This window comes from Varroa jacobsoni, unplaced genomic scaffold, assembly GCF_002532875.2.
Source record: "Varroa jacobsoni isolate VJ856 unplaced genomic scaffold, vjacob_1.0 scaffold_1244, whole genome shotgun sequence".
Lineage (NCBI taxonomy): Eukaryota > Metazoa > Arthropoda > Arachnida > Mesostigmata > Varroidae > Varroa > Varroa jacobsoni.
Genome location: NW_019214146.1, coordinates 377,253 through 399,779, shown reverse-complemented (window position 1 = coordinate 399,779; position 22,527 = coordinate 377,253). Strand labels below are relative to the sequence as shown.

The window sequence follows — 22,527 nt, the reverse complement described above, 5'->3', positions numbered from 1 at the left end:
TTATGTGTCGCGATAAGCTACAGGACATATGTCTCCCTGCCATTTCAAAGTTTAGCGCGGAAAAATTGCTCGTTGTTACTTGGTATAGTAGTTGATTTAAGCACCGCATTTATGCGTGAAGTTTGTTATAAAAGTCTCGTCATACGCTAGTTTACGGTATGATTGGGTCGCTACCATCAGCTTCGTTTGCTATGTACCATAACGTACTGTACAAGTTTATACTGCTGGAACAAGCATCCGTTTGGCATATACTTATGCTGTGTGGGACAAAACTACGTCAAAGCATCCATTAAGCACGAATTACGATACAACGGGTACTTCGTATAAGTCACGCACGTGGAGGAACATTTATATTCAGCCATTGTTTCTTTCATGCGAATTGCCCTCTCGCTATTATCTTCTCGTCCTGATTGCTTTTGCAGTCGCCATGCATAGCACTTTAAGGCCACAGCTGCAAATCATCCCCTGGATGACGTGGACTAATCAGATTACTCTATAGACATTATGTTTTATCTGGACCCTGGACGAAACATTTATTTCTGCTGAATCGGCCTCGATATAAGTTAGCACAGCCAGTCGGGAAAGGGGGCTCACAGCCGTTTGGACTAGGACGACGCGATTTATTCATCCGAATTCAAGTCAAACTCATATATCCACCTTTCTCAAGTACATTTAAATTGTATACATATACATTTATAACGACAGCCTTGGGTGTTCCTAAGCTAGGAAAGGGTCACCGGAATAATCGACCCAGGGTCCAGGGATTACTTAAAATTTAACGATGCGACAACTGTATTGGATAGTGTACACCACGATATTGCAATTAGTTACCCAGTGATCGAACCTGTAGCCAGCAAAAGCACGATACACGTCATAAGTTGCTTACGTCTAGTACAAACACGTAGACGACGGTGAAACCCTGTACTGCATAGCGCGGCACAACCGATCGAGTCCCTCCCAGGTTTCACCTGTCATGGCTCTCGTTTGATAAAATTTGGCGTCGATCTACGCGAGCCTTCGATTTTATTTTAGCAGGCCTTCTTGTGACAGAAGGTGACGGAAGTCCCCAGTGAATAGCGGCGTCGCTGCCAGGATGTAGACGAGCTTGTTACGGGTTGTCCGTTGCAATCCCAAGGCTTTTTTGAGGAACGAGATCTTTAGTCGGTTCGAATACCCCAATGTGAGATTATCTAGCTCACCCCGCATGCGGAAATTGGCACCATTTTAAAATCGAATGGTGCGGGAGAATCGGTAAAAGTTTCGTATTGAAAGCGAAGTTGTTAAAGCCTTCCTGCGTCTTCCTGTAATATGCTGGAAGAAGCTTTGACTGTTATACGGAATCAGCAACTCTAAGTAGGTGAATCTAGTGACGTATGTCAGCCGTGAGCCAGAGAAATAAGCGTCCCCCAGGCCGCCAGTTACCTCCTCTGAATTTCATCGTCTCGTTTTTGGTCGGATCGATGGTCCATCCTAATTCCGAGACGACAAAATGTGACCTTGCTAGGGCCTACTCCACATGAAAACGATTGCTGCCGCAAATAATTAAACCGTCTGCATAGAGGAGAGCCTTCATCAAAACTTCCAGGCCCATATACCTTGTCGAGAAGATCTTTAAGCAAGCCTGAGAAAAGAAGAGTGCTTAAGTTATTACCCTGGACCACATCTGTAATCCAGAAAAACGCTAACAGCCTCAAGATTTCATCATCGATTGTAACTTTATTTTTCTGGAGTATTGCTACTGTAATGTTAAGCGCCATCGTCCGAACGCCTCAGAACTAATTTTCTTGGGACGGAATCAAAAGTAGCTTTAATGTTTACGAACGCTGCGTGGGTATATTGCCGAAAGACACTTGAAATTCGCTTGATATCAGGAAGTAGAACCTTATATGCCGTTTTAGTCGAATGCTCTCTCCTGAATCCGTGTTGCCCCTTAAGCATCGCACTTGCACTCTCCAGAAATACGTTTACTCTCTTTGCCGGGAGATACGAGAGAAGTTTATAGCAGACGCTTTTTCTCGCAATCGCGTGCCTGGATCGCCTTTGCCTTTTAAGATAATCAAAAGCGTTACATCCCGTCAATGAAGAGGAAGCAGCCTTGAGTAAAAACGTTTGTTGAACAAAATAGTTCAGCATGGCGACCTAAGGGATCTATTTCGACTCCTTTTTGGTCCCGTTGCCTTTTTTGAGTGGTAACTCTCAAGCTCCGGAGTCAATTTTAGGACAAAAAACTCCCGGCTCATTCTTTTGAATCCGCTTATTGTTGGTCCGTTTGAGGTTGCGCTGAGCGCTAAGACCTCCTGAGGTAAGGTGTCACTAGATGAAAACTAGCGAAGTGGGCGATGAGCACTGACAAGGCAATTGGACACATTGCAGTTCTGCGGTGGCCAAGCCATATGTTGACCGTGTGTTGGGCCTCTCTTTTAGAATTATCCTCCTGGTATTTTTGAGCATCTCTTATACTAGATGGCATACGTTTTAGGACAGGTTACTCTAAACACTGCGACCAGTGGCCCGGCTGCCGCCTGTACTGTTTCCAGTGATGTAGTACTTCCTTGGTACTCTAGGCGAAATAGTAATTGTAATCAGATCATGGCCGATATTTTACGGGACGAGCTGAACAAACCGAAGATTGATGTCGATGAGAGACAAATAGACCTCAATATTTATGAAGTTCAACAGCGGAAAGACCTCGTAAGTTCGTTCCAGGAGCTTTAAGTTTATTTTACGCGGTAACGGTTTATCTCTCCGGACGAGCGCTGGTTCTAAAAGAATCTTGAAATCTAATTTAACAGGAACGTCTGCCTGAAACTGTCTTCTTTCATGAAGCAAATAATTCTCTCCAACGTATCAAATTTTATCTTTACACGCGTTATTTACAACGATAGTGCAGAAACGATAAGTAAAAATTGGGAAAGGAACTGGATGACAGCAGGGCCCTGTTGACGTGTTGCTGGTATAAGTGGGACACCAGTTTGGGCTGCTACATAGCCGTCATCGGCAAAAAAAGAGACAGCAGTTAAGCCCAGTATGGCCCTCAGCTGGCTAGGGTGACAAAAACTTGAGCAGTTGAAGTCACACTATCGGCTGGCATTCGATCTTTTAGTTATTCGCGACTTGTATCTTTGCGTTACCCACTCTTCCCCCGTGGGTTTTTTTGCCGGCTTAACAACGTAAACTATCTGTGTCCTATTTTCGTTTTCGCCTAACAATTAGGTATCGTAGCTGTTCTGTCTACCTATATATCTGTCAAAAGCGGATGGTGACACATGGGAAGGAAGAAGTCGAGTGGTCAGGTTAGGAAAATAAAGCGTGGTAGTTCACGTACAATTGAGACAATCCATTGGTTCGCTGATAGCAATAAAAAAATTGAAATAGACTACATACATCTGATAGCAACAGTAGTAATCCGATAGTAGTAATATAAGCGACAACAGACTATCAATTAACGTACGTTGATTGCATATGCGTCCATAATTACATTTTTTATTACTAATAATAATTTATTTCATCCTATTGCAGGAAGGGGCTTCTAGAAGAAAGTGAAACGATTGCCCTAGCCAAAAAAATCAATTCTCAGCTGAGTACTGTTCGGTTACGCCAAAAGATTCAAGAATTTTCGATTGAAAGTGGTGAACGAACAGGCCGCATTGATCAAAGACAATTTGTGTCACTTTTTAAAGATCTTGCCACTCGGCCTGAAGTGTTCTTTCTGATGGTGCGCTACTCCGGCAAGGACTACTTTGCGAAGGACGATTTGCATTTCTTTCTAGAAGGCGAGCAGGTAAAAATTAAAAATGTAGTCAAAAACGCACAAGTACGTAATACTCGTATGGTTATAATCGTTTCTCCAATGGTTTTTTAACATAGAGTGCATGAACTAGAATTAGCTTGCCTATTATTCAGAACGATTTCTTGTTCTCTTTATGAATGAAGGTCCTGCACAGGCTTCAGAATAATAGGAAGTTTCACTAACAAACTGCGATTTAGGTTTGTACACAATATCGAGATACGTAATTAATTATAGACTAGGTTGATTCATTGCGCCTCGTCTCCCACTTGTTGTTTACTAGGATGCGAACACTGAAATGAAGAAATTTCAGGCCATATTTTTCTTCTGCTATTTATTGTTTTAGGAGATGGAAACGAGCGATGAGGATGTGTGCCGGTTAATTGATGAATTTGAGCCATCGGAAGAGGCGCGTGCTGACCATCAAATTCTCCTTGATGGTTTTACGTTGTTCCTGCTGTCGCAGAACGCCTCATTGATGCCTCGTAGTCGCGTGCATCACGACATGACACGCCCATTTTCACACTACTTCATTTCCACGTCATGTAACACGTAGGTGTACGCATTTGTTCGTTATAACAAGTACTGAGTGCCAGCTCAGGCTGACTGAGCTCATATAGCGGACGCGTGTGTCTTGTACTCAAGAAGATACCTTCCTATAGTAAATAAAAGATATTGATTCTGAAAACATAGATTTCAATAAGATTTAGTTCTTCATTGTATTGGCTTTTTTAGCTTATTGTTTTGTACAAAAAGGTTATCTAAAACATTACTTCCTGCGTGTGCAATGGCTATATCTAAACGATCATAAATTGATGAAAATAATTTTTCACACTGATTCATTGCTCGTTCCGAAGTCAAATAGGTACCCTTAGCGTCGCCTTATTTCTTATCAGCATACACCGATATTGTTGACATTGCCTGTAGGTGGCAGATTGAAGACGAAAATGATGTTCTTTCAAGTGTTGAGGGTTACGTGCAAGCTTTGACGCAAGGCTGTCGGTGCATTAAAATCGATCTCGTCCTTGATGAGACTAACAACTTTATCGTCGGAGGAACATTACCCCTTCAAGAGGTTCTTGACACGATAAGGGACTTTGCATTTGCAGGTTCGTTTTCGCTATCTGCATATAGGCTTATAAATTATCATATAATTTTTCACAAACATACTGCGTATTACACAATCTTCTATAAGTAAAATGCCAAAATACCCAACTGCTAATGACGAGCGTTTACAGAAATGTATGAGTAATAATAATACATTACGAAACGATTTAATAGTATACATACAACAATAACATAAATCAATCATATGCCAGTTCAAGACTTAATAATGGCTAATATTCTGCAGCTTCGAAGTACCCCCTCATCGTTCAGTTACATTTTTCACCATTACCTCATGAGGACGCCTATCGATTGGCACAACAGCTGCGAAAGTCGTTAGCTGAATATCTCTACGTGGCCTCTGAGACCAGCTTAAATCAACCGTTTTCAACAAGCATTTCGCCCGAGAGTCTGCAGCATAAGATCTTACTCTACGTGAGTGAACTTCGCAATCTTTTTTCATTCAAAAGATAAAAGCTTATAACGAATATGGATGTCATTTATTAAGTAGTTAATGTTTACATATTGGAGCTTAACTACATTGCTACGAACATCGGTGCGGAGCACAAGATATTTATGGCTAGATTCTATAGTACAGCCGTTACCCGGGCTAGTCCCACAACAACGAACATAGGGTCTAACCCGGTTGTTCCCTTTACCGATTAAATAATAATAACCAATGGTGTATGTGTTTTTTTTTGCCTGTAAAGTTCACGTCGGCTATTTCTGCCACTGACAGCGGTTCGGGAAGCGCCAGTAGCGGTGGCAGTAATAACAACAGCCGAAAAAAAGGCGGTGGCGTTAACCTTCTTGATGGGTGGGATTTTGCCCATTCAGCTTCAGAATTAGCCGAGTTGGCTACTTTGAACCAATTCAATACATCGTCGTCCCAAATCATCGATTTGGCTGTGCAACAGAATCAGCAATTGGAGAATGAAGTGTGTTTATTATCGGAAACGGCTGCCCTTAAACTTTGCCATTCGTTTGCCGATGAAGTCGTACACCATTCGAAGAGGTTCGTGGATCATTCGAATATGGTCCTACTGCCAATTCACTGTCCTGTTTCCAGCTTTATAGGATGATCCAGCGACAGGATGACACAATACAAACATTATATTATAATTGTAAAACGATTTTGGTCATAAATACGTATTAGAGGCATCACAATATTGACAATTTGTACATAATAAATACACTAGTCACCTATTCATACGCCTCTATATGAGAAATAACCCCAACAAAAAAAAAAAAAAAAAAAACTGTATGGACTTTTATGTTTGAAGTAACAACGCATGAAACAATAGAAATGATGGTTTATATAAAAGTGTACTTATGCAATTAATTTTTCTTCCATTTCTACTAAAGTGTGGGTACGTATTTATTTGTGTGTGATAGATTTTTGACGCACGTCGAACCTACTCTGAATCGAACTGACAACGACGTCAGTCAGGTGAACCCGCTCGAGTTGTGGGCGGCCGGTATTCAAATGGGTATGTACCTTTGTTTTTTCTGTACTACCAGTAAAGCCTCAACTGTCCTATCGACGGCTACCGATATTTCTATTGTTGTAAAATTAAAATATTAACAACTGTTCGTCAAAATCATTGATACCAATGTTTCCTATTTTCAAGTGGCAAATAAATCGACAACTAAAACCTAAACAAGTCGTTCAAAAGGCATCAACTTCAAGGGTTAATCCTTCTTTACAAAATACAAATTTATTTTTCCAGTCGTAGACATAGGTATTACCCAGTCTGGAATTATAAAATGAGATTTTGGTATTCTGACGAGAAAGACGTGTATCCTATCACGTACTTGAAAAACATATTAGTAACTTACTTTTGATTGAAGCAATGTATTTTCACATTGTCACAGCACAGATGGCAAATGTAACGCTTCTCCGTCTACACATGATGATATGAGAGGCAAAATCTTTCTCCAACTCGTACTACTGTAGGTTTTAACAATAACGATTAACTAGGGCGAATAAACTAAGTTAGAATTCTACTCTATAAGAAAACGCTAAAAACTCCCATTTTTGTACTATAGTAATGTACCGTTTTTTACGAAAGATGACCCAACGATTACGTGTGGCTCCGTTCAACTGACGTTCAATGCGTCGGTTTCTACAATCGTCCTGGATAGCAAAAAGTTTATAGCTAAATGCGCTATAAACGGCGAGTGTTGAAAACGTCTCCAAGATCAATGCCGATGGCGAACAGCAGCCTGTGCCCCAGGGAGTGTCCCTATTAAAAATACAATACAGTAAATATCAGGCAGTAGGCAATCCACCTTCCGCTAGCTGGTTAAGGGACGAGATCTGTCCGTATTGAAATGGGCCGCCTCCACTATCGACGGAGTTAGGCTGTCAAATGGTACAAAAAGCTACAAAAGAAAAACATAGATTGACGTGACGTAAATAATTTAATTTTAACGACTGCGCTAACTCGGATCCAAATAACATGCAAAGTTATAACTTCACGAACCCAAAAACTTATAACGCTCCAATAGTTTAAATCACAAAGGGCGAAAAACAACAGGATATATCTTTCCGTGGATAACCGGTATTTTCATTATATATAACCCACTGAAACGATAACAAGAAAACAAATTCATATTGAAATAGAACTTGTCGTCAGGTCGTAAAATGAACTAAGCCAACATCACCTCGAATAGAGGAAAATAGGCTTTTGATTTTTGGCCGACTTTCGGGCTAGAGTGCTTCATAGTTTCCCTCTATAGAGTCTTCTGTTCGGCTATCACTACGGAAACTGTGAAGTGCGTGAACTTAATCTCGTAGCTATGTGTCCCTCCACTGACATTGTTGGCATTTTTCCTTTCACAGAAAACATCTCTTCTTTCCAAGCTAGGGTTTTATCGATTTGATGTTTCAGGTGATGGCCTTATTGTGTAGATAGATACTTTCTTGTGGAACTTGGAATATAGAAGGAATCATCGAAGACTTACCGAATCGGGAATGGACCATTCTGTGGCTCAAACGGGCTCGTGCTAGCATCTTAACTGTTTCCTCCAGGACAATACTTTCGCTGCCAACACGACGCATCTCTTCGGTGCAGTTGTAAATGTAACGCTTCCGCAGAAGTGAGTGCAAATAGATTGCTTGATCAGATCACCTGGTAACATTATCATGGTACCAAGAAGGTCAACTGGTCGCTAAGAGCTATTTTGCACGATGCACGATTTAGGCATAAAGGTATCGGGCGATATCATATGTGTGTAACACAGTCAAGAACGTGTCGCCGGTCTGTCATGCTACGCTATAGCCTTGCCCAAGCGTGCCTATTTGATAAACAGCGAAAAGCTGTGCGATATCGCAATGCATTGTACATGTCCTCACTGTTTTAACAGGATCCGTTATGATGTCTGTTCAACAGATTCTGCGTTAGAACGTTACCTGTAATGTGGGTAATTATTCGGTTGGTGCTTACGTTGACAGGAATGAGCATTGTCAACTACCATTGCAGTTTACTCCCCGTTCATTTTTGGTTGACGTGTTGATAGGATGCTTATTATTAAGGACACAGTTTATGTCAGCTTCACCGGCCGGTTGAGGTACCTTCGACATTGTATTTCTGAACGCAACTCTCGGCCTTACTCGCATCGGTGTATTTGCTGTCACTTTTAATTGTCGAACTTTTCGAAGCAGTCAAGCCGCTTAGCTCGTTAGGTCGCGCGGCACGGGCTTTTTTTTTTTATGTCCGCATCACACTGCCTAGGGACATACATTTAACGCTATTTTGAAAAGGTAAGAACGATTCACACTGATCGCACTTTGGGCAGACTATCGCGCTGTCTTCTACAAACCAAGAAAATCATGGAACCGAATTAGTGATCCATTTAATCACAATCCGCCAAGAAGCTATCCTATAAACTTCACGTGTATATACGTTATTATTAGTGAAAGAGATACAAGATGCCTATTATCACAAAGCTGTTTCCAAGCAAGGCAAATGCGGCCGAGGTCATATAAATGAAAATAGTCAGTAATTTTAAAAACGTATCAGACTCCACCTATGATCTTTTAAATAAGCTGGGCGCACAAACGTTCAGACGTAGAGAATATTCGAGATAGAATGTTTTTTCAGTAGCTATTAACAGCAAGTCAGTGCGTACCAGACAGCCTTACGTGACACATACGCATCCCAAGCTAGGCAAGAAAGACACGCGTACGTCATCGCCATTTTTTTCATTTGGCCGATTTTTACGTACTAATTGAACAGCTTCGCAGTCTTTTTGAGTCGTGTTTGTTTTTTGCCGGTAGCTTTTTTGGGCGTTGCTAGCCCGCTTTGAAGACGCATTGTCTCTAGAGCGGGCAGTTTGTTTTTGTCGTAACGAAAAATATCCTCAAAGTTTTCGATGTCTTCAAGTGTTGCACTTTTAGTATGATATTCGTCGGTTAAGTTCGACCTTAAACTTCTAAATCTAATATCGCCCCCTGGCGGGTTTGCGAATGTTTCGTAGAAGTTACGTTCATAACGGTCGAAATCTGTCGTAGCTATTCCCATATGTTATTCACTTTGAGAAGGAGTAATTCGAGGCGGCGTAGGCTGGTCCGCCATAGGATACAGCCGTGCAATCACGGTAAGCGCCCTAACCAGAGAAGACCGCAAGGACACTACGTTGATGAATACGCCTCTTGCTAGCTACAATAATTTCTAACAGGTCTGCAGTTGAATTGAACCGGAACGTTTTCATTACGTAGACATACGAAGTATTGACAATATTGTACGTCTAAGGCTGTGGTCATATATTGATACGTTCATTTTTAAACCCAGATAATCGTGGAGGCACCTCATTTTCGAGACGAAATAAAATCACTGGGGATTCCTGATTTAGATAGGAATAGAAACTGGAGAATACTAGAAAGATAAAGGAGCGTTGAAAAAAAGCAGGTTCGAGGACGCAACAACTTGTTGTCATTCCCATTGGACCGTACTCGAATTTACTTGACTGAGCCATATTATTTTGAACGGTATTGCACGAGTAAATTTGGTGTACCACATAGATAAATACGAGGCCTCCCGCCGATGAAGTTCCTGCTATGATATTCAAACACTGAAAGTCATTGTTCATCATCGAACACACCTTTCTTATTGATTTGAAAATAAGCGCTAATGGATCGTTTCATTGACCCAAGCATCTCGAACGCCAGTCTAATGATGTGTCCGTTGAATGAAATAAATTAGCTAGAGAACAGAGAGGGCCTTCGAAAATTGAAATGTTGAAATTTTATTGAAAATATATACAAATACATTGGGCATGCGCATCAGCTGAACCCGTTATTCGCGACAAGGTTTAGCTAGGAACTCTTCCTTTGATTCCATATCTACTTATCGTTAGATACTGTATATCCTTTCAGTTTATGAATTCAAAGTCAATTTGAAACCATTTATATAGTAACTTGTCTGTGTCTGTCAAATAGCAATCATCGATTTGCAATTTTTTATTGAACTCGACCATGTCAAAGGGTCTCTTCTTCGACACGCTAGTACGACCGATAAAAACCCTCCCCTTTTGACGAGGCCATTTATTTCAATGGCCAGGGATTATTCATTGCCCCCCAATGATTAACAACGGGATTGTCAAGACACAGATGATCTATTTTGTAACCTTTGTGCGTCAGCTCGTACACCTCAACCGTCTGAACTATTTTGTTCCCTTCGAAGTAAGCGACACTCACCTGAGGATCATTTTTCGTGGCTCTCTTTACGGATGGATCATTGTGGTCAGTTTGACCCATGCTTGGTGTTGGTAGCAGCTAAGTATTGAAACTCCTACGAATCATATTCTGAGCATGTCGTGCTGAAATTTAGTTCTGCTTTATCCCTGTCTTGTAAACGAAGTAATGGTCAGCGTCGTATATTTACTGAAAATAATTATCTGCAATCCAGTTTTGTGAGGTCAGCCGTTTTCCAAGTAGAGTACGAAAATGAATATAAGCCATCCTTACTGGATTGCGGGTTACCAAATCGCGCGATATACAGAGGGTCAAACCAGGACAGAAAAGGTTTCGTTGAACCTGCGCGCTCGTATGACAGTCTCACTCTCTGAGTTTTAGCTCTCGTGCCATTGGGAATGCCATTTTGTGCTGGCAATTCGCAACCGATCCCAGTTAGGACAAACAGGTCTAGGCATTATCTATTTTCTTTACCCATTTATTACCTAATTTAATGTTAAAAACTTCAATAATCTTGACCTGAAGTGTAAATCCGTGCTATCAAATCGACTTCGGTTTTGCTGCGAGTGATACTAGCCCTATGTGTCGTATTCAGCACGCTCTCGACGGTGGTCGTAGGTTATCGGGCGGTAGGGAGGACAACGCGGCACAAAATAGGTTTCCCAGCTGACTAACCGCTCTACTAAAATAATGATACCGAATCTATGGTTGTCTCCTCAGCCCCCGTGGGAGGCAATCAATATCTAAAGGAGCTATAAACAAGATGCGCCGCTTGTAAACTATCCTTGTTTAGCTATTACCATGCACTCTGTCATGTGTAAATAATAAATGGTCTTCTCATTATCATCACAGGACTCAAGCACACAAATATCGTGGACACTGTCGTACGATCCATCCACGACATATGAGTCTTTTTTAGACCGATATCTTCATCAAAATCTAGGTGCGATTGAATCTTTTAGGACGAAGTAATGACGGTAGATTTGTTGTATTGGCATATATTGTCACAGAAATGAAGGTGTAATGTTTTTTCTCCAGAAGAAGATGCGGGGACTTCTTGCCAGTATATCACAGTTGCTTTAAATTGAGTTTGGTATTGATGAAAGCTACCATGAGAAATTAGTGGCGCGCTTTACACGAGTACTTTACATACGTTACTAACTGTATGTAACGTACTGATTCATAGTTGACTATGTCTATTAACAGGGATTGAACGCTATAGCACTGCATATAACTATTTGCTGATGTGTATTTTTTCAGACAGTAAAAACATTATTGAGCTAAGGAAGAACGATACATAATTTGTGTATAGCGAAGATGCCATTGTCGACTAACAGCAATACCAAAAACGTTAACAATTTACATAATACTGTATTTCAGTGGCGACAAATTTTCAGGCATCGTGTGCTCCCATAGACATTTATCGAGGCTGGTTTTCGCAAAACGGCCGTTGCGGATATGTCCTTAAGCCGTCCTGTCTGCGACAACCATGGACTGCATTCAACGCCTTCAAAAAGGAAATTATTAGTGACACTGAACCTATGTACCTGAGGATTAAGCTTATTTCCGGTTCGTACGATGTGCTATATCTCTATCAGTATATACATTTACACACAACGTATTCGATAGCGCAAATTTTCTGGCGATCTTATCTGGTTGCCTTCAATGAAATTTACTGATATTTTATATTCTGCATTATATATACGTTTTGTCGTTAACATAGCTTAATTGGATAAGAATGGTAACATCAATGCTATCTTACTTAGCATAGACTAAAACAATAGTTACACTCATAATAATGATGGTTGCAGGTCAACAACTTCCATTGCCTCGTGGCGCATCAGTGAAAGCTAGCTCTATCGACCCATACGTTCTACTCCAAGTGTTTGGTATTCCGGCTGACTGCGCGGAGGCGCGGACCAAAACAGTCTCCAACGAGGGACAAAGCCCAATTTTCGATGAAAGCTTCGAATTCACAATTTCCGCGCCGCAGCTCGCCGTTCTGAGGCTGACTGTTCTCGATGATGATTTCATTGGTAGGTTTTTGTCTTGCTAGTAATTTTCAATTCATTTTAAATCCTACCAGTTCTCGAAAAAAGGAAACTCACCTTTTCGTCCTACCTAATAACGCTATACCTTAAATTATGCATGGACACCCTCGACCTTTCCAACATTAAGCAGGTTCGTCCGCAAACGAACCTGATCAGATACCTGCATTATTTCTTTTCTATTTATTGGAATCATTTTCATTCAATGTTTGACGTCTAAATTAGACGTAGAAGAGTTTCCAGTTCAATCTGTGAAAGTCTTCCAGATTGCCGAAGGTCATTGTAACGCAAGAAGGAAATTGTTCTGTATACTATGTTTGTTGTTTCCCTCAATTTGTTTATTCAATTCCAGCATTTAGGTCGACTTATGATCTACCAAACGTTTCGAGCTTGACGTCCGGTATTTCCCTCAGACACTGAATCAGGCAGCTGGTTCTTAGCACGAAACGGAGATTCTGAACTTGTATCACTGCTTGTCCCTCCAGATCTCATTAGATCTTTTGAGGTGTTTATCTGGCAAGTTACCAGGACCTAACTATTCTTTTTTAAGCTGAATATATCGTAATTGTTTCCGGTTTCATATCCGGTGTAAATCCCGTGGAAAAATAAGGTTTCCATGCAAGCGGCGATATGCACTTTAAGTTATGTAAGTGTACAAGTTCCCAAAATTAATTTTCGACTTATCTTACAGAATCAATCTCGTACTTAGCAAAATACGTTATGTGCGCAACTAGATACAAACGCAAGACTAGGTCAGCGTAGAGGAAGGGAACAATGCGGATATTAAACAAGCAATTTGTAACAATCCGCACAAGATATTTGGCAAAGTCAAACGTCATTATGCTTTTACTCTAACTTGTTAGTTTCAAGTTCATGAGCATTTACCATCGCTTATATGCCATGTTTCTATCAAAGCACACTTGTACCAATACACATTTGTATCAGTGTTTCGTTAAAAAAGTCCAAAAAAAAAAGTAAGTATGGCAATACATTTTTTTTTCAAAAATAAACGTTTAGAGAACGGTCGAAAATCCGCGCGAAAAACGGTATTAGAGATATCCCAAGGATTTCCTTTATCGAAAAGAACATTCCTAATTTTTCACGTCTTATAGTTTTACCTTTTTCAGATATAGTTGCGCCGTTTTACAAGTAGCGAAAGGATCTCATTTGATTTGTCCTTTCCAACTCAACCTGCAGGAGACGACTTTATCGGCCAACGCTCGCTGCCAGTATCTAGCCTTCGTCCGGGTTATCGGCACGTGACACTCTTGGCAGATTCCGGCCACCCACTGTTGCATGCCACACTATTCGTGCACGTTACTATGTGCAACCGTTCATCGAGTGATAAGAAACTTCGACGAAAGAGGTAGGCAACAGAGGAAGGTTGAAGTACAGCTCTAGTATAAATTCTATTTCATTGATCTTGTTGTTCCTTCATATACCTTTAGTTGGGGCACGAATGGCTATTTTTCGAAAAGAACAGTCACTCATTGTCGAGTAACGAATCTCCCGTAGGTCGTGGCAAACGAAAATGGCGTCAGGCGGTGGAGCAAGCGATCTTCGACCAACCGGACTTAAACCAGTCGACGAGACCTGTCGTAACGGAACAGCGTTGCTCACCGAATGTGCTAAACTTAAAGCAGCACTCGACAAGTACGTGCAGAACAATTAGCGTTGATTTAGCTCCAAATATTCCTTTATTAGATGAATGTTATAATACTAAGGGCAATGCACGTAAAAGATAGCAGATCTGCTTATCTTGCTTAGCGAGTGCACACTAGCCCATATTTTTTGTGGTAATAACATACAAAACTATATCAGAAGCTTAATAGCAGTCGAAATCCCCTTACGATAGATTTCTTGATCTACTGGGTCAATAGTGCAGATTTTCCAAAAGCAAAAATTGACTAGACAAATAATGACTATCGAGTTTACCTGATTCACTTATAAATATTTTATATTACGATAGTTCTTTTTAATCATGAGTCATATGCACTATTTATCATATATAACACCTATAATCACAGTGTGGTTGCTGATTGTGCGTAGGGCAATGATTGAGCTTTGCGAGGAGTGCGGCTTACCGACAAGCTCTAATCTGGCACAGTGTCTTCGGGTATTGGTCCAAAGGGTGGCGGGGTGTCCAGACATCACCTCGTTTGGCCTGGACACCTCTGGAGAGTTTCCAGAGGTCCGTATACAAGGCGAGCCGTCCGGGTCCAAGTCGGCCAAGTGCCTACAGTGTTTCGAGCGCGTCCTACAGGAATGCACATATATGATACAGAACGGGCAGCATTTGAGCGATGGACTCAAAGATCTATACAATAACATTCAGCTACATGCTACAGAGTTACCCTCGTTATGCTCATCGCAGAAGAGCAAAAAAGCTGATAAAGCGGCTGAGAGTTTTATCTGGAATGCGGCATTCATAGAGTCTCGCATTGAAACAGTCGCATCGCTCACTCACGAGTGCCAAACCTACCTCAATCAAGTGAGCTAATCTTCCTCTAATGTATAAAGTGCTTAACTCTTTGAACGAAGAGCCCCGGCACTTTTGTCGTTAGGTATGCCTTTATTGTACTTATGGAGCAACTATATTTCTGCCCAAAACTTCAGCCCGATTGTACACATAAACTGCACATATTCTTACGGTTTAAGGCAGCTAGACATGTCAAATGTATGTGCTATAGCATTTCCCTTCCCTACATATTCGCACTCTTTCTGGCTTCTTCGTGACTAACCTGAGTACACGGTCGTGTCTGTTTTAAACGATCTGTCGTCTACTCTCAGATCACCCGGTTGCGCGGTGCCGTCGAACGTATCTTCGTGCGGGAAAAGAACCTTTTGCAGACCTCAGCAACTTCAACAGCTGCGGGAACGGGTAGCGGAAACAGTCAATCCGGCGGCCCTGGACGGACTCGAACGTCATCGTCGCTATCGATCACGCCCCCTGTGCAGTTGAGTTCATCGGCGCCTGCCACACCTCCGCCAGTCTCGCCTGGTCCAGACCATCCAAGCACCACAAGGCCTGGGGCCCCACCCTACAAGAAAGGTATTCTTAAAAAGCCCTCTTCGCCTATTCAGATCAGCCAACAGGACCTAGCTACCAGTCTGTGACGACACGATTGCAGGCCGCCATCACGAGCGGCGTGCTTATGCCAACAACAGCAGTTAGATTATGATCATCAACAACTGCCGCCGCAGCAGGAATTAAAAGAGGAACGTAAACGAAGCACAAGTTTAGGTGAGGGCGAAGCACAGAATGACGCTGCGTCAGTTGTTTATCGAAAGCAATTGTTAGTGCACGACAGTCGAAAGCGCCAGCTGCAGAAGTCGGGGCTTGCCCTTAAAAAACAATCCCGGCCACAGTCTTCGATGAGGTCCAGGACCGCATCGCTATTACCAACAGCCTCAATATCATCGTCCACGCAGCTAAAGACTTCATCATCTAATGGGCCAATCATTGTAACAACCGTTTAACGATCACTAACGGATAACCGTGACAACTACAGTTTGTACGCGAAGCTAAAAATCCCGTTCAAGAAAATGAAGCCAACGTAATATGCACAACTGGCATGGCGCTTACGAAGATCTTAAGAGAATCAGTCATGGTAAACTAATTGAATTAGTTATTATTCTTTATAATAACCGTTCTTTATTTGTTTTGTGTTTGTCGAGTAACGGATTTCCTAAATATGGGGATAGTAAAACATTAGAAACGATTCTTAGTGATTTAACGGTACACTCTCTGTCGGTTTAACAATAAGTTACACCGCACGTATGAGCATTTAACAAGGAGTAAATGAGCAAGTGACTTTTTTTTATAATTAGCTGGAAAAGCTCACAACGTAATACGGAATAATGCGGTCATAGCAAAAAAATTTGATCACTGCTAGTAGGAAGTTTAGGCTTTTCAGAACATTTCGTATGGAATATGAAATGTTCTGTATGAATGTACATGCAAAATTTGCACGTAATCTATAAAATGCATTAAATTTAAGGAGTCGTGCAACAAATGTGATCTGTGTCTATCGTCTATACACCATCTCAAATGCTAAATGTCACACTAGTTTCTGTTAGACAACTTGCTACAATCTCGTAATATAATAGAATAAAAATAAAGCTTCTGGCGTGTTGAAGTTTTTCCGGATAACGCAATAAAGTCTGCCGTCGTCGCTTCATCATTATTGTCCACAAGTTCAGATGCTGAATAAGATAAATGTTAAATAGTACACAATTAAGTTACTAAGATTTAGGTGATAGAATGATTAGAGCGGATTTTTCTATGGATCGACCTAAACGATCCAAGATTCCTTGGATAATATATAAATAAATTAAACTTATCGTGAAAAAACATAAAATGGTACATTATCTATCGACGTTTTACTGCTAGCGCTATTCGGGGTTCGATTAAAGTGAAGAGAACTGGTTTCATGCTGCACGATAACTGCTTTGAGAGGTACGGCCTTTGAGAGACACTGGTGTGAAACGTTGCTTTAAACGGGATTTCATCTTTCAGAAGAGGGACTGATTACCCGCCTCTAGCAGATAAGCCGATAAACCTTAGTGATTGATCCGGCCCTGGCCAGTGCGTTCTGGCCTGCGCGTCCTGCAGCCAATTGCGTTCCAAACCTGTCTGACTATGCTTACTTGACAAATACATGTGATGTAGTCTTTTGTCAAAGGCCAAACGATCACCAAAGTCTGACTGTCGCAGTTAATCACGGTAGAGGCTATCACTCTAGAATTATTGTTACTAAGATTATTACTACTATAATCATTATAATTACTGCAATTATTGATATATTATTGTGAACAATAATAGATACGATTAATATGATTATATACAAAATGTTATTTAAAGTCCCAAGCGCAGATCATAAATGTGTGCAAATATTGATGCAGATGTGTGGCGCATTCAGGGTCTGATATACTGTAACAAAAATGTGATACGTAAATTGACGAGATTGGTAATGATAAACAGTAGAAACAAAAGTAAGGAAGAGATACAAAGCAATTAAAGCCGCAGATGTCCAGTGCTATCAACAGAATGCGACGTAATAGTGCATGTCATCTACTACGTTTTTTACAAACTGTTGTTGTTGTTGTTGTCGAGGAGTACGGACAATATATATATATATATATATATATATATATATATATATATATATATATATAGAGAGAGAGAGAGAGAGAGAGAGAGAGAGAGGGGATATATTCCGTATCTATAAAAAAGGATGAAATATCACAATTACACCGCATAATAGATGGCGAGAGCGACAGCATAAAGTGATTCATCTATATGACACAACTGTCTAACGTTTAAATTAGACCTAATTAAAAATCAATTAATATATATATATACATATATATATATATATAGGTAGCTCGTAGATACGTGCACAACGTCTCTGAAGAACAACAACTAATAACCCAGTTATTTAAGCGAGAACCAATGTTGGCTATGAGAATTGTTGGTAGCAGCTTTAATAGCAAGATTGATAACAGCACTAGAATATAGAACAGAAGAGATCTATGACATGTATTTATATCATTGATTTATACCATCCATGGGACGTTTTGCTGAACGAACGAACAAATCGAAGGTAAATGGTAAACTAATGACTTGTCATCATCAGTTGGTAAAATTGAACGTTGGGTAAGCATTTCTCGCTCTTCGATTAACTAGAAACATCGTCACGCATCGTTTTCAGTAAACAGAAAAACACAGTTACCTTTGTCACTTCTATCCTTTTCTGTTGTTACCGTTAACAAGAGATATGTATGTATAAAAAAAAATACTTTCTTTACACATATACAAACTGTTATATCGAATTTATCAGTCATTGATGTAGCAGGTCTTGCTTTCCCTCAGTCCGATACTAAAATAACCGTCCAAGCCTCCGATATGAAGATATCCTTATTAAATGCCCGTTGCCCTCAAATGACGAGCGTGACAAATCGTGACGACCGTTCATCCGTAGCCATAAACGAGAACCGTAAGCAAAGCCATTGCATATAGTTCGAGACTTGATGTTTCCTGTTCGTATGATTATTTTACTATGGTAGGCGATCAAGTGGCAGTAGTTGTCAGGTAGGTGACTTGCCATGTTTGCAGTAAAAGAAAGTGAATGTTCAACTTGACAAAGCTTCTACGAATACAACAGAAGAAAGTCTCGCCAGAGTGCCGCTCCTTTTGTGTGCAAAGTAAATAGATCGGTTGCCAAAATCTAATTAGACATTAATAGCTTTGCATCAATTGCTATTAGGGTAGATGTGTTGCTTTCTGGGGGTCGGCCTAGACCATATCGTTGATACCGTTTGTGAACGCCGCTCCAAATTATGCCGGTTGAAACAGGCCAAGTATATATCTACATACTTCCTATTTCTATAGTAGCATCTATTTTATCTATTTTAGTTATATGCGAGGGTTGATTTATTCCTCTAAAGCGCGCTTTAGTCACCGTTCTAGGCTTTGTCGTCGTTGAGAAGAGGCCGTTCCCGATGAGATGAACATTGTGCCTCTGTAACTTCTAATTGTAATTCTAAAGTAACTTATATTTAAATTGGGCCACTGCTTGTTTGCTTCGCTTAGTGTTTACAGTAGACTATCGTAAAGAAGATATAATATAAACGTAACAAGTTGACAAACCTTATTCTTGATGACGTAATTGCCACCCATTTTGGACATGTAGTATTAGATTACCCATAAGCGCGGATAACGCCTCGGAGATGGTCACTATTAAAGTTATGGATTCGAGTGTTCAGGCTATATCGTGCCTATTGAACTTTAGAGTTGCCTTAAGCAGATCTTAGAAGCGAACAGTAGTTCATTCAGTGATATATACATTGCAGTGGATACTTCTGACATTGATTCTGTTTAGAGAGGCCCTTTTCCCTGTGCCGTTCATCGAATCATCGCTTTTCGTCAGCATCGCTAAACCTGAAATGATGTTTGTCATAATATATAGATGTATGGACGATTTGAATCATCATTTGTCCTTTATTTCCTAACCTAGAGAAATTATCGTCGTAGTTACATTGTCACGATAACAACAAAAACACACACAGACTGCTGATACAGGAAAGGTAATATACATAAGAAGATACGTGACGGATATCCTAATCAAGATCACCATCGTTATTTCTGCCTTCGTTAGAACAGTGGTGTACAGCACTAGCTACAAATTTAATGTGTGATAGCAAATTTATATCTGTAACTCCCCGTCGCATGTATGTTACACGAGTTGAAAAATTGAAAAATACAAATGTCGAAAATAAACACGTGCTCCCAGTGGTCAAAGCACGTGCTATATATACACATATATGAATTTGCTAGTAAAAATAATGAAAGAAGTTTATGCTGTCGCGGCTAGCGGCCCCGTTTAAAAAAGCTGTGTATTATGTTATGGCATTGCCACAGCATCTGTTCAATGGATATAACTTTTAGAGAAGCTAGAATTCACCGAAGAACGATTAAAATCCGATGATTTTTCGCGTTGGTCGATGTCAGCTAACGTAAACGAGTATAGATAGGCTTGATCAGTCTCGATCCGAATAATGAACAGCTGACAGCTTTACACACAAACTTCTACAGTTGTAGAAATCAACTTGTACACAATCATGTTTGACTCGTCCCACTCAATCCCGTTCCTATCTCAACTTCCTGCTTTCAAGCGCCAACTTTCTGCCACCCACAGCAGTTTTCTTGTAAACACAAAATGAAAACATATTCCCGTTTCTTATCGGGCAAATAGTAATATTCAATATTCTAGAGGGCTTACCGCCAATATTCAAATATTTACCCATTCCAGAACTGGATTCGTACGGAGATTTTTTTGCTGCTATGAAACATGGTTTTCCGTTATCTCAATAGAATACATTTTGCGCCATACATACACATGGACAACGAATTTCAGATGGTAAAACAGCAGGTAAATTTACTATAAGAAATTTACCGAGCCATATTGATGTTATAATATCGAATATTTAATAGTCGTTACGGCTGCTTAGCTATACACTAACAACAATCTTGTTACGTTATATATATAGGACACAACCGTTACTACTATAGGCTTTAGGCGCTGTAAATACCAACTGCAGTAGCTAGCTATAGGCTGTCCTGTAATAAAGAGGTTTTTCATGCAATAAAAATCAGAGTCGAGCGTATATAATAATAATGGTGATATTGGTACTTGTGAAAGGCATGCGTGGGGAGCACTGCCGTGTCACGTATACCGGCGAGGCAGTTGACGGCTCTCCAATTCAAAGCTAGTGCCATATGATAAGTAATGGCAAACACCTAGCATATATAAGCCTGTTAAGCTCTACAAACATACCTTATATATATAGATAAATTCTAGCGGCATCATTATACTAGTCATATTGATCACCGAATCAATGGTGTAACTTGGTGACGAATTGGCATTGATGATGAAAATAAATAACCCATCAACGGAAATAAAAACTATTAGAGACACACTGAAGAGTTTGACCGCTACCGCCAGCAAGTTAAGCTTAGTTAAGGAATGATCATTAATGATGACGGCACCGGCAGCTGTAAATACATAGAGCCTTCAAACGTACTACTACGTTTACTACCATGGACACAGAAGCCGATACACCGACAAATACGTGCACAGGTGATACATGGCTACGAAGATATAGAAAGTAGGACGAACGCCGGCAGCAGTTAAAAAAAGAGAGTAATAAATTGTCCATGAGAATGTACCGATTATCGTTTTTACGTTAATTATTATGTTGGTTATACGCGTAAATAGGAACCCGAAGGACGGGAGAAATCCCCGGGACGACTAGAATCGTTCGCGCTGGCGTCTGATTCTTAGCCTATGGCTGCTCCGCATTGAGGGTAACTGAAGGGTATGAGCATCTTCAAAATGTTTACACATTTCCAGTCACGGTTAACAGGAATAGAAAGTACTTGATTGAGCAACGGGGAGAGCTCGTGCAAACAAACAGTGTTTCCATGCCGCAATCTCCTACGAATGCTACTGATCCGTATGACTCATTGTCTTCTGCGTCGGGAACAATTAAACATTAGCTAGCTCATAGCGATTCGTCCCATATAGTGCCCAAGCGACTCATAATTCTAAAATGAAACCCATACAGTCAATGTTTGCCAGTGACAATGATATAATCGAATGTTTCTCGTTATACAACCTAGACGTTTTGACCAAGAGCAAGGACCTACGCTCAAACTATGCCCAGAAGAGCTATTAAGCCCTTCTGTAATAGTAGAGTAAAAATAATCTGAATTCTGTGCTTCCCGTTTCGCGGAAAATTTCAAAATGATTTTACCATTTTTCCTTCGTAATTCTCGCTAATTACATTTCGTCATTTGATTGCGACACCGTTTGTGCTGGTCGGCGTAAACACCCGATCCGCCTTTGGAACCAGACTATTATTAGGACTAGCAATTTCGCTTGCTATACGGAGGAGCATTCAAGCATACCTGCTACTGCTGCTTTCAGTGTTGCCAACCTGCATCGAACTCGGTACCTATACACATAGTAATTATGTTGGTACCACACCGAACGCGAACATGTGTTCGCTCGTTGCGCCCACTTCTATAACGTAACCAACTCTATGGCAATTTAAATGGGATAATTTTAAATTGCAGAATGCCCGTTGCGTGACGAAATACGCCGCTCCCCAATGCTACAACCCCCTCATCTATCCAATGGCGTTGAAACTAAGCACAGAACTGATCACAGAAACCACACAGGCGCTTCGAGTAACGCTTTCTAAACATCGTTGTAGTTGTTGAAGGCATTACATAACGATATTAAATAAGAGTTTGCCTTTTATGCTTGTCTTGATCGTCACTCGAGCGCGACAAGATCGGACGATACCTGGGCGTTAGTGAAACA

General features: G+C 40.7%; 1 protein-coding gene across 2 annotated transcripts in view; it reads left to right on the top strand.

The window, feature by feature from the left end:
* LOC111267966 (inactive phospholipase C-like protein 1) overlaps positions 1–17,006 on the top strand; it is a 121,254-nt gene extending 104,248 nt beyond the window's left edge. For both annotated transcript variants that reach the window (XM_022846604.2, XM_086971510.1), the window contains 12 exons: positions 3,520–3,781; positions 4,134–4,339; positions 4,715–4,896; positions 5,139–5,326; positions 5,602–5,906; positions 6,287–6,381; positions 11,970–12,158; positions 12,401–12,625; positions 13,835–14,003; positions 14,153–14,290; positions 14,687–15,128; positions 15,428–17,006. In XM_022846604.2, the coding sequence (XP_022702339.1) occupies positions 3,520–3,781; positions 4,134–4,339; positions 4,715–4,896; positions 5,139–5,326; positions 5,602–5,906; positions 6,287–6,381; positions 11,970–12,158; positions 12,401–12,625; positions 13,835–14,003; positions 14,153–14,290; positions 14,687–15,128; positions 15,428–15,754 (2,728 nt within the window). In that variant the 3' untranslated portion in view covers positions 15,755–17,006. The remainder of the gene's footprint in view (positions 1–3,519; positions 3,782–4,133; positions 4,340–4,714; positions 4,897–5,138; positions 5,327–5,601; positions 5,907–6,286; positions 6,382–11,969; positions 12,159–12,400; positions 12,626–13,834; positions 14,004–14,152; positions 14,291–14,686; positions 15,129–15,427) is intronic.
* Positions 17,007–22,527: the final 5,521 nt, after the last annotated feature.